The 11470-nt window shown below is 32.6% G+C and overlaps 1 protein-coding gene across 1 annotated transcript; it reads right to left on the bottom strand.

The window, feature by feature from the left end:
• Positions 1–412: 412 nt before the first annotated feature.
• Positions 413–4210, bottom strand: LOC140991851 (uncharacterized). The gene is made up of 5 exons (XM_073462012.1): positions 3949–4210; positions 3734–3865; positions 3480–3576; positions 3122–3339; positions 413–471 (listed from the first exon to the last, which is right to left on the bottom strand). Exons 1-5 carry the CDS (start codon positions 4208–4210, stop codon positions 413–415), a joined length of 768 nt encoding a protein of 255 aa, XP_073318113.1.
• Between the last annotated feature and the right edge of the window lie 7260 nt (positions 4211–11470).

The following is an 11470-nucleotide window of genomic DNA, read 5'->3' as shown; positions in this document are numbered from 1 at the left end:
TAGGCCGAATGCAGATATCAAATTCATTCTAGACCTGAAATCTCGAAGGAGATCGTTAAAAGGAGGCCGTGTAAAACGTCTACTACTCGTTTTTCTTTAAATTATACTAGAAATTTTTTTTCTAAACCATTCGACCGAACCACATACATGTATATAAATATTTAACACCATTTAAAAATCAACTCCCCAACTAATTATTTGACAATCCTAATAACGCAATTCAAAACATAAAATTGTAAAACCAAACATAAAACTATCATTTTTCAAAATAAAATATAAGCATCTTAGTATCTCAAAAATCAATCAAAAACATTATAAGTCATAAAATCTTTAAAGTAATCTTAAATCATAAATATAATTGCGGAAAACTGACGACGTTCCACGGGTTGTATGCACCTTCAGTCCAGCTAGTTCAACCATCAAGTTCTCCATCAAAATCATGCTCGCCTACATCGATCACAGCTAGTGAATCTAATGACTCAGCAAACCTTAATCATGATAACAAATAGTACATATAAACTCGCATGCATCAATAAAATACTTTTACTAAAAATAGCTTTTCATTAATATGCATAAGCTTTAAACATTTCATCATAAACATTTCCTTTCATCATATACATATAAGTTTTCGTTTTATTGAATTCAGATCGTTAATTGTGACTTCGTTTCAGCTGTAGGTCGATGGATCCATCTACGTATAACCATGGTACTAGGCGACCGGGACATCAGCGACACTCTCACCCATCAATCGAACCTTGGTCTTACATATCATCATATCATTTCGATGGAAATACGATCGTCGAGCTCCCTATGGGACCTTCTCCCGTAAACAGGCTCTCTCTGGGACCATTTCCCTCACTATATCCCCAATAATATCCTTTTGTGTCACAATCAAGTCACCTCCTTAAACATTTCATTATTTTATCATTTATAAAATTCATGTATATATATATCATTTTGTTTTTAAACCAAGCATGCAACATGTTTTTTAGCATTAACGTTTCATCATAAAATTTCATAAATATTTAAAATAAATATTTTAGCATTCATTACATCATTCAGAGTACTGCCAGGACGTCTAACATTTTTCAGGTGTAAAATGATCGTTTTGCCCATGAAACCCTAACTTTCCCAATTTATACTTATACCTTAAAACAATGATCTAAATTCATCCAAACTAAATAACATTAATAAGTCATCATAATGCATCTTCCATGACACAACCAACATTGAATTTGTTTATGGTGACAACTTGAATATCGAGTATTTTTTCACAAAATGTGATTATCGACATGGAAAAATCACATGTATGTTAAACCAAATTAGGTATATTTTTGTTCAGATAAGTATTTAATCGTATTTCATGATGAGTTCATAACATGTTTATATTAAACATAAATAACATTAATAAATAATCCTAAAATCTCAGTATTCAAATGTAATTAAGGGAACTAAAAAATTAATTTATTGTAGCTCATCTTGATAGTCTATTTTTAAAAATAGCCTTAATTACTAAAAATTATATCATATAACATTTTGTAGTTTAATAATCCTAAAATATATCTTATTTCCATTTTCTCATGTCAATAAATCAGTATAATTTACTGAAATTAGAACCACATTCTAAATTAATTAAAATAATTTTATCTTGTAATACATCTTTTCTTTTTTTAATAATAATAATGTGATATAGATTCAACTAATAAAAATAATTTATAATTTTATTATTAATAATAATTATTTAAAATAACTATTTTTATGATAAAAATAAATATTGGATTGATAATTATAATGATAATATTAATTATAAAAAATATTAATTAAATAGAAAAATATGAAGAAATATGTAAAATTAGATGATAATATAATTAATAATAAGAAAAAAGTTAATAATAGTAAATAATTCAAAACCGTTATTTCGATTATTTTTGCCTCAATTATATAATCAAGTAATTAATAAAATAATATTGAAAATAACAATAATAACAATAAATGATAAGAGATAAATTAACAATATAATATTAATCATAAAATAATAAAGAATAAAATATTAGTACTAAAAAAATTTAACTAATTCAATAAAAACTAAAATTTATTAAAATTTTATTATCGATATAACTTAACAAAAAGATATTTATATTTAATAATTTTATCTAAATATTATGAGGGCAAAAAAATAAAATGTGGTCGACAGAGAGTTGAAACCAAAGCTTATGCTTTGTCAAACACCAATTCACAAAAAATAATATATAGGAACTGAATCCTAATTGAAAATGGTAAGAGGGATTTTTCGCAAATTTATCGATAAATTATTAGCCCCAAGACTTTGGATGTTAATTTTATGTACTGGATAGAATTGACCAATGTTTTACTGTAACATAAAAAAGAATTCTTTAGTTGGGACCAAATAAATTTGATAAAAATTCTATGTATCGAAAACTATGGCTGTGCCGTATTTAATTGAAATTTGAAAGTAGTGTCAGTCCACCAATGACTTGGTCAACATTGAAATTTGACTAGGACAAGATTTATCACTTATAATATATTGTCTATGTCAGGGCCGGTCTTAGATTTTGAAGGGTCAATGAAAAAAAAGCCCTTTGTAAATAATACTAAAATCAATGATATAAAGATAATTTCATTATTTGATTACATAAACTAATATATATAATAAAAAACATTATATTCCACATTGCTAATAATCAGTATTGTTACATCATAGAAAAATGAAAATATATTCTATTACGACTAACGGTGAAAAATCGATATTCTTGCATTTTTTTTGTCATACATCAATATTTCATAATCAAGTTTCTCCAGAAACTCACCCTCAATCGAAATCATAACTAATGCATTCAATCTTGTTTGGGTCATGGTTGATCTCAAGCTAGATTTCAACAACTTCAATTTAGAAAAGCTTCTTTCCGCATATACAACAGTCACCAGAATAGTCAATAATATCCGGTAAGCAATGAATGAATTCGGGAAACAATTCATTCTTTGCAAAAAAAAAATAGTATTTCACATGCTGTTTTTGTTTCTTTTGGTAGCATATATTGGATGATTTTCAGTTCTTGATATAAATCATCTCCATCCAAATCCGAAGCATCTTGTCCTGTACCCTCTTTACTTTGTAGTTTCATTTCAATATTCTTGCAACGAGCTTTCAAGCCTTCATCAACCAATGAACTCAACTTTTCAGCTGTGAAAAGGAATCCAAAAATATCTTCATATTCCTCATATTGCTCAAACCTTTTCTTCAATGACCCAATTGTTTGATCGACTATGTACAAGAAATAATGAATTCTAAAATCTTCTTCAGCAGATTCTCGAGGTATTCTGGAAGACTCACATGTAACCTCATCAAAATGTCTTTTTCTATATATTTGTCTCTTCTCAGGAAAAATAAGATCAATCTCCATTGTTGGAGCAAGTTCTTTCGCTGTATTGATGGCTTGTTCAAATCCAGATTTCTGTACTCTTCAAAAGAAGCAATCAGCCCTTTAACCTTGGTCATAGCAACATCAATAAGCATGTTTTCAGATTGTAAGAATTTGCTCACAATGTTAACTTTACCTAAGATGTCATACCAAATAACCATGCCCACTAAAAACTCAAAATTTTCAAGTTCAAATGTTGCTAAAGACTTAGCTTCACTTCTTATTTTCGAGTCGGTGTTTCTTTCTTCTGCAACTTGAAGTAAAGCTTCTCTAATTTTTTGAGCTTGAAGTACCACTGCTTTCACACTTTGAATATGGCTTTCCCATCGAGTAGTTGACAATGGCTTGAGAGTTAAACCTTTTACCGTCACATGATCTATCAGAATCTTCCACCTCTTTGTAGAATGAGAAAATATTGTCTAAATCTGTTGTACTATTCCAAAAAAATCTTTCGCTTTTCCACAAGAATTTGCAATGTCACAAAGTGTTAGATTCAAACAATGACAACCACATGGAGTGTATAATGCTCTAGGATTTATGTCCAACAATTTTTTTTGTACGCCTTGGTGTCTTCCTTTCATATTTGCCCCATTATCATGTCCTTGTCCTCTGACATTATCAATATCAAGATCAAAACTTTTCAACACATTTTGCAGCTCTTCAAACAACCCTTGTCCTGATGTATCATTCCATTTCAAAAATCCCAAAAAGTACTCTTTTACTTTCATTGGACTTGTAGAAACATCAACGCATTTTATGACCAAAGTCATTTGCTCTTGGTTACTAACATCAGGAGTGCAATCGAGTATTACAGCAAAGAACTTAGCTTCTTTAATTTTTTTGAAGAATTGAACTCTTGATTTCAGAAGCTAACAAACATATCAACTCATTCTGAATTTTGTGGCTAAGATATGATGATGTGTATTTCTTTCAAGATGCTCCTTCATTGTTAAGTCCCACTCAGCAATCATCTCAACAGCAGCCATAAAGTTTCCATTGTTATCATCATAAAGTTTCTCATTACTACCACGAAATGCTAAGTTTTGTTTAGCCAAAAATCTCACAACTGAAATTAATCGTTGCAATATCTTCCTCCAATGCTCTTTTGCCTTCTTGATTTGATCCTGAATGGCATGATCAATTGTTTTACCCTTCACTAACATGATACGCAACTCAAGCCAACTAGCATAATATTTGACATGCTCAATATTTGTCTCATGTTCTTTAAGCATGCTACTAACATGCCCCCAATCATAGTATCCATCATTTGCTAGCTGACTTGGTTGAGGTCCCATTTTAAACAACTTACAGCAAAAACAAAATGCTTTATCAAGTGCTTTTGAATACACCAACCAATCTCTATGGTGTTTTTGACCATTTGGCAAAATACGAGTGTAGAAATCCGAAGAGAATCGTCTATTTGATCTATCTTTGGGACCTTTCCCTGTTAATACATCTCTTATAGGACCTTTTTCCACTAATCGATCCTTCCACATGGTATCCAAATTCTCCCAGTTTCTAAGATCAAAAATGTCAAATGGAATTGATGAACTTGGTTCTTCCTTTACTATACTAATAACATCATCATCACTTTCATAAAAAGTATTTTCAAAGACCAAGTCATTACCTTTTTCATTCCCTTCAATCTCATCCACATCTTCCTCTACATCATTTTCAACGGCTAAGACATCATGTAATTCATTACAATTGTTTTTTTTTCCTCTTCGTTACCCAAATCTTCATGTGATAGATTTCCCGATTGTTTGACAACAAATCTGTTGATAGCCCCTCTTTGAGACTCAATAAATTCTTCAATTTTTTTTCTTTTTTCGCTTATCATGTCCTAACTGATATTTCCTAGTTGGAGGCATTCCGATTTTCTGCAGATAAATAAACAAATCAAGTTCTCGAATAACCACTTATTATAAATGTAATATAATAAGATGTAAAAAAAGAATAACTGCACTCAAAATGTATAAATAAACATCTGTATTAAATGAGAACGACACATTTTTCAAAGCTAGCTAGCAAAAAACTCAAAAGGGGTTGAAATTTTTAATATTTTGGTTGAAAATATTATGTCTCCCCATATATATGATACTATGTCTTTCTAAGCAGTGAATATCCAGACATAAAGAGTTTATATCCAATTACTCCAATACCAAAGAATGAAGACAACCAAGGCATTAAACATTATTCAAAGAAATAAAGTGAACATATTTCTTGTTGTTGTCAAAGAAAAGATTATACACATATGACACATATTACTAAAACAAATTGAAAGGTCAACCAAAAAATCATTTTGTTCAAATATGGAGCATATGGTCCATCAAAATCAGATTAATAATGAATAGCTTGGGGTTGACCATCATCAGTCCACCGGCCATCACTTGGCCCCCTTCGACCAGACACATGCAAGGACTCTAAGCCAATAGAAAAATCAGCTAGTGGGGGCGGTGCAGACCCACTAAGTGTCTAAGTCGGTCACCAAATATATTAGAAGAAGAGTTTTCATAAGGAAGAATGGAAGCATCAAACATATAGAAATGGGCCACATCAAGGTTTTCAGCACCTTCTGAATCCTGGGAGGTATTTCCACCAGAAGCCCTTACTGACACCAAATCCGCAGAATGTGATGGCCTCAAAAGTAGAGGATGTTGAAGACGATTCTCACCTGTAACTGATCGTTCATAAGAAAATTTGAATATAAAATACAAAGCCCAAATATCTAACCCAATACTCCTAACCCTATTTTAATTGAGGCCCTATCCGATTGGGGGCCCTGTGCAGTGGCCCCATATTGACCACCCCAGGGCCGCCTCTGGTCTATGTGTCAAATCTATTTCAATGTAAGTTAAGATTGAATATTTTACATTATTATTTGTGCATGTGAAAATATTTACATTGATTACTCACCCCTCTGCTTTTATCAATTTCAAATTTTGAAAAATATATGGGGAAAACTAATTATAATTTTAATGAAGAGATTGAATTTAAATCTTGAGGAGTAGAAAAAATTTGTTGGGTTGAGGAAACACTTAACAATCTAGATTTTGATGGTAACAAAATTTATTATTTTATTTCTTATATATTTACACAAGTGTGAAGTTGTTACCCAAAGTTGGAAGCTGGAACTCCAATTTTGCAAAGGCTAGACTCTGACGAGATTTATTATTTCAATGATATCTCATAGCTCAATGATTTAAATGATTGGTGGGCAAGACTGCTGAGCATAAAACTCAATTTTATACAAGTCATATTTCAGACCGATCGGGTTAGTTTGGATGCTATCTAGGAGAAATAGTTGTTGTTGTTGTATTCGTGTTGTAGAACCAGCAATTGAATTACAATTGATCATCTTCTTAAGCTCAGAGTCAAACATCATCTTTAGAAAATGATTTCTAGAAATTGTCTTGTCTTTCTAATGCATGCTTAATCGTTTCATTACGATAATTTAGCTGAGATATATGGTCAAAATCCCATAACTACTCAAGTCTAGCAGTTTGAAGTATCTCCGACTTCTAGTTAGACATTGTGACATTCGGTTGGCATAGATAACATTCAAACTAACCCGACCAGTCTGAAATACAACTTCTATAGAATTGAGTTGGCTTTCCAACTATTTTTACTTCTTGTCATGAGCTGGTCAAGTTCAGTTGTTTGCTGAATCCGCGACTTACATCCGACCTTTTGTCAAGCTAGAATTTTTCTTCATGAACTTGCAACGGCTCAATGACCAGTACAAACAGCTCGATAAACAGTACCAACAGTTAGATGAACAGTAACAAAGGCTCGATGAATGGTAAAGACAACTCAATAACAAAAAGAGGCTAGAAAGTCAAATATATGTGTCAGAAACAGTACAAAACTTTTCCAAAAGATCACATTATAGTATCTAACGTCTATATCATTCTTGAAGGTCATAAATACAACACTTTGAAGATAGAGCAACAATCTTTGGTGGGGATTAAAATCACGGGCATATTATGCAAGAAAAACCAGCTGAAATGATAGCAAGCCCAAGAAGAAGAGTCTAAATAGATATATTAGCTTAGTGAGAACTTTTTCCCTAGTGTGAGGATGAATTTGAAATTATATGCACTATAATAAATTAATTTCGTCACACACACAATCATTCACATAAAAGAGAGTTGAGCTCTAAAAATAGTTGAGTGATAATCTTCACACAAAGACATTAAATATTATTTTTGTAGTCTTGACATAAGAGACGTTAAACATTAGGCAAATTGTAAGGTTGTGGCCTATCATCGGGAGTGTGCTAAGAGTTTTGATTAGGCAATAGATAAGTCCTAAGCATAAATTAGTTTGTACAATAAGTTAAATAAATCAAAGTATTCTAGTGAATCCTTTCTAAGTGGAAGAAGGGGTGAAGTATATCTCCAAAAATCTATAAATAAAATTGTGTCTCTTACTTTATTGCATTTAATTATTGTTACTATTTTTATAATGCATTATTGAAACATTATACATGTCTTTCAAATACCAAAATATAGTATAACAATTATTTGATAAAACGCTTCAATCAAACCATTTTTATTATTTCAAATTTATTTTTTTTAAATATTTTACAAAATAATTAATCATTTTTAGAATGATTATTTTTATTTTCTTCCGCTTGATTTTAGAATCAAATATTTCAAGAACGAGCTATTATAGCTCTTTTTAATTACAAAATATTTTAATGTATTTATTCATCTACTCCAAACACGTCTCTGATCCTAACATTGTGCTATTTAGAGGATCCTATAGCTAAAGTTGAGACTCTGATTACTAGCATGGGCTCTTGGAAAGAAACTGAGGTCAGAAAAATCTTTTCGCTTTACGAAGCTGAAGCAATTCTAGATATTCATTTGAACCATCTGGGCTATGCGAACATCTGATTTTGGCAGGGGAGTTGTAAGGGGATTTACACTGTTAAATCAGGTTTTTCGGTGGAGGTGAATGGCATGGCACCTCCACAGTAATCATGGTTGGTGGAAAACTCTCTGGCGATTCGATATTCCACCAAAGGTACGCATCTTTATGTGGAGAGCAACTAGATATTTTATTCATGCTGTTAATAATCTATTCCGACGAATGGTATATGTCCTATGTGTAATATTTTTTTTGCAACAGATTCTTTGCCATTGCCTGATATTATGTCGTGTGATCAAACATATTTGGAAAAACTCTATTTTCTGAGTTCATGTGCATAAGATGCATGCAGCTACTTTCTTAGACTGTTGTTCGGTGCTTGCCAAACCAACCAAGAGCAAGGGTAGACAACACCAAATCTTAACCATATTAGAGTAGATGTGGATGAGTGCTAGGAACGCATTCAATGTTGGAGCGATGATTCAAGATCGCTCTGGTGGTGTGATTGAGGGCAAAGGCAAGAGTGATTTAGCATCTAGGTTCATTGATCATGAGTGTGAATCTTGTTGCTATACAGTTCGGTTTGATGTCTTGTCGGACTCCCTTCTACCAGTTAATCAACCTTGTGGAGATTAAAAGAAAGACTCAAACAAAATTTCAGAAAAATAGTAGAGCACAACGACATGCATTTACTTGGTTCGGATTGAGATCAATCCTACATCCAAGGTTTTGGGAACACCCAGTTGAATCTACTAAAGAAATGAGTTATATATGATTACAAATCTCACAAATCCACACCACCGAATTCTCAATATAAATCTATATACGTATAACAAGCTTGTATATGGTGCTCGGTCCCCCTTGATTCGACAATTCTGAACTCAAGAATCATAAAGAGAAAGAAAGGAGAAAGAGTGAAAAATGTGCCCTGTATTCAGAGAGTTTTTCGTGAAGTGATTGAAGAATTTGTAGGCTGTTATCTTAGTTAACAACCCTTAACCAACTCATTCCCATTTAATCCATTGACTTCCAGGATATTAGTCACAGCCGTTGGATGAACATTTTATAGCCATAAGCAATCTAAGCCCTCTGATTAACATAATGAGTCAAAAAAGTCTTCACAATTCTCCACCTATTTGGATCATTTCAGTGGTTCCAAAAGAGGTTCCCAGGTTCAAGACCTGGCAGTCATTCCACCATGTTGAGCAGGCCCAAAGCATCCTTGAGCTTGTTCACTGGGATAACCTTTGTTAGCATATCTACAGGGTTAACCTTTATGTTCATTTTTTTAACACTAACTAGTTCCCTTGAGATGATTTCTCTCACAAAGTGTAACCTCACATCGATGTGCTTTGTTCTTTCATGGAATACAGCATTCTTAGAGAAGTGAATTGCACTTTGTGAATAACAGAAGATTGTAGAAGATTTCTGGTCATATCCCAATTCAGTAACAAAGCCCTTAATCCACAAGGCTTCCTTTACAGCTTCCGTGAGTGAGATATATTCAGCTTCGGTTGTTGACAAGACTATCACATATTGTAAACTTGATTTGCAGCTTACAACATTCCCTCCAACCGTAAAAACATACTCGGACTGTGACCTTCTTCTATCAAGGTCAGCAGCATAGTCTGAATCACAATATCCTATGACTCCACATGTTGATTGTCGAGATCTAGAGTAAACCAATTTCAGCTTCTTGGTATCTTTTAAGTTTCTTAGTAGCCACTTCACAACCTGCCAATGTTCCCTACTTGGCTTGCACATGAACCATGAACCTGCTAATTAAACACAATCCATATACAATATCCGATCTTGTCGATACCATAGAGTACATAATGCTTCCTACAACATTTGAGTATGGTACAGCCTTCATGTGAGCATATTCTGATTCAATATCTTCCTCCTTGATAGATTTTAGCTTGAAGTGTGCAACAATAGGAGTGTTTACACTCCTAGCATCTTTCATACCGAAAATATCCAATAGCTTACTGATGTATCCTTCTTGAGATAGTCTCAAGGTTCTTAGAGGTCTGTTTCTGATAATATCCATACCTAAGATGCGCTTGGCTGGCCCAAGATCCTTCATGTCAAATTCAGAGTTGAGATTAAAAGAAAGACTCAAAAAAATGCAGAAAAATAGTAGAGCACAATGACATGCATTTACTTAGTTCGGATTGAGATCAATCCTACATCCAAGGTTCTGGGAACACCCAGTTAAATCCACTAAACAAATGAGTTATATATGATTACAACTCTCACAAAGCCACACCACCGAGTTCTCAATACAAATATATATATGTATATCAAGCTTGTATATGGTGCTCGATCCCCCTTGATTCGGAAATTCTGAACTCAAGAATCATAAAGAGAAGGAAGGGAGAATGAGTGAAAAATGTGCCCTGTATTCAGAGAGTTTTGCGTGAAGTGATCGAAAAAGTTGCTGGCTGTTGTCTTAGTTAACAACCACTACAAAAAAAAGGCCTACGACAACGGTGTTTCACTGTTGTCGTATGTACTGAAAAACCGTTGTTAAAGCTCCTGTGGTTAAAAAGACAATGATTTTTCACCGTTATTGTAGCTACAATTTGCGACGGTTTTTCAAAAACCGTAGCAAATAAAATTAGCGACGGTTTGCCATAAAGTCCGTTGTTAATTTTAGCGATGGTTTTTTCATGATTTCCGTCGCTAATATTTTTAGTAAAATAAAAAAAATTACTTTTAATAATTAACAAATCTAAAAAAACTTACAATTTGACTATGCTAACAATATTCATGAACTTAACTAACACTTAAAAATTTACCAAATATTAAAGCGAAAAAAATTATCCTAAATCGAAACTAAAACCGTGTAAGAGAAAAAAATTTTAAGTGTTGTGAAGTGATAAAATCGTATAAGAGAAAAAAATTTTAAGTGTTGCGAAGCGATGTGTAGGAAAATAGACTGAAAGTACGGATATTTGTAGACAATTTGCGACGATTTTTTCTTAAACTGTCGCTAATAGTGATGGTAATTGCAAAATCATCGCATATATTAGCGACGGTGTCAGAAAAACCGTCGTTAATTTAAAACATGCGACGTTTTTACTTAAAATCGTCGCTATATATAGCGACGGATTATACACCGTCGCTAAATTTAGCGGCAGTTTTAAGCAAAA

This window comes from Primulina huaijiensis, chromosome 13 (assembly GCF_012295235.1).
Source record: "Primulina huaijiensis isolate GDHJ02 chromosome 13, ASM1229523v2, whole genome shotgun sequence".
Lineage (NCBI taxonomy): Eukaryota > Viridiplantae > Streptophyta > Magnoliopsida > Lamiales > Gesneriaceae > Primulina > Primulina huaijiensis.
The sequence above is the reverse complement of the archived record's forward strand: the minus strand, read 5'-3'. Positions and strand labels throughout refer to the sequence as shown.

What these genes read in the sequence shown, in the direction of transcription:
- LOC140991851 (XM_073462012.1), bottom strand. Translation starts at nt 4,210, where the DNA reads ATGACTTTGGTCATAAAATGCGTTGATGTTTCTACAAGTCCAATGAAA. An exon ending in AGCATTATACACTCCATGTG is followed by an intron (nt 3,866 to 3,948) that starts GTTGTCATTGTT and finishes ATAGTACAACAG; the next exon opens with ATTTAGACAATATTTTCTCA. An exon ending in TTCAAAGTGTGAAAGCAGTG is followed by an intron (nt 3,577 to 3,733) that starts GTACTTCAAGCT and finishes ATGACATCTTAG; the next exon opens with GTAAAGTTAACATTGTGAGC.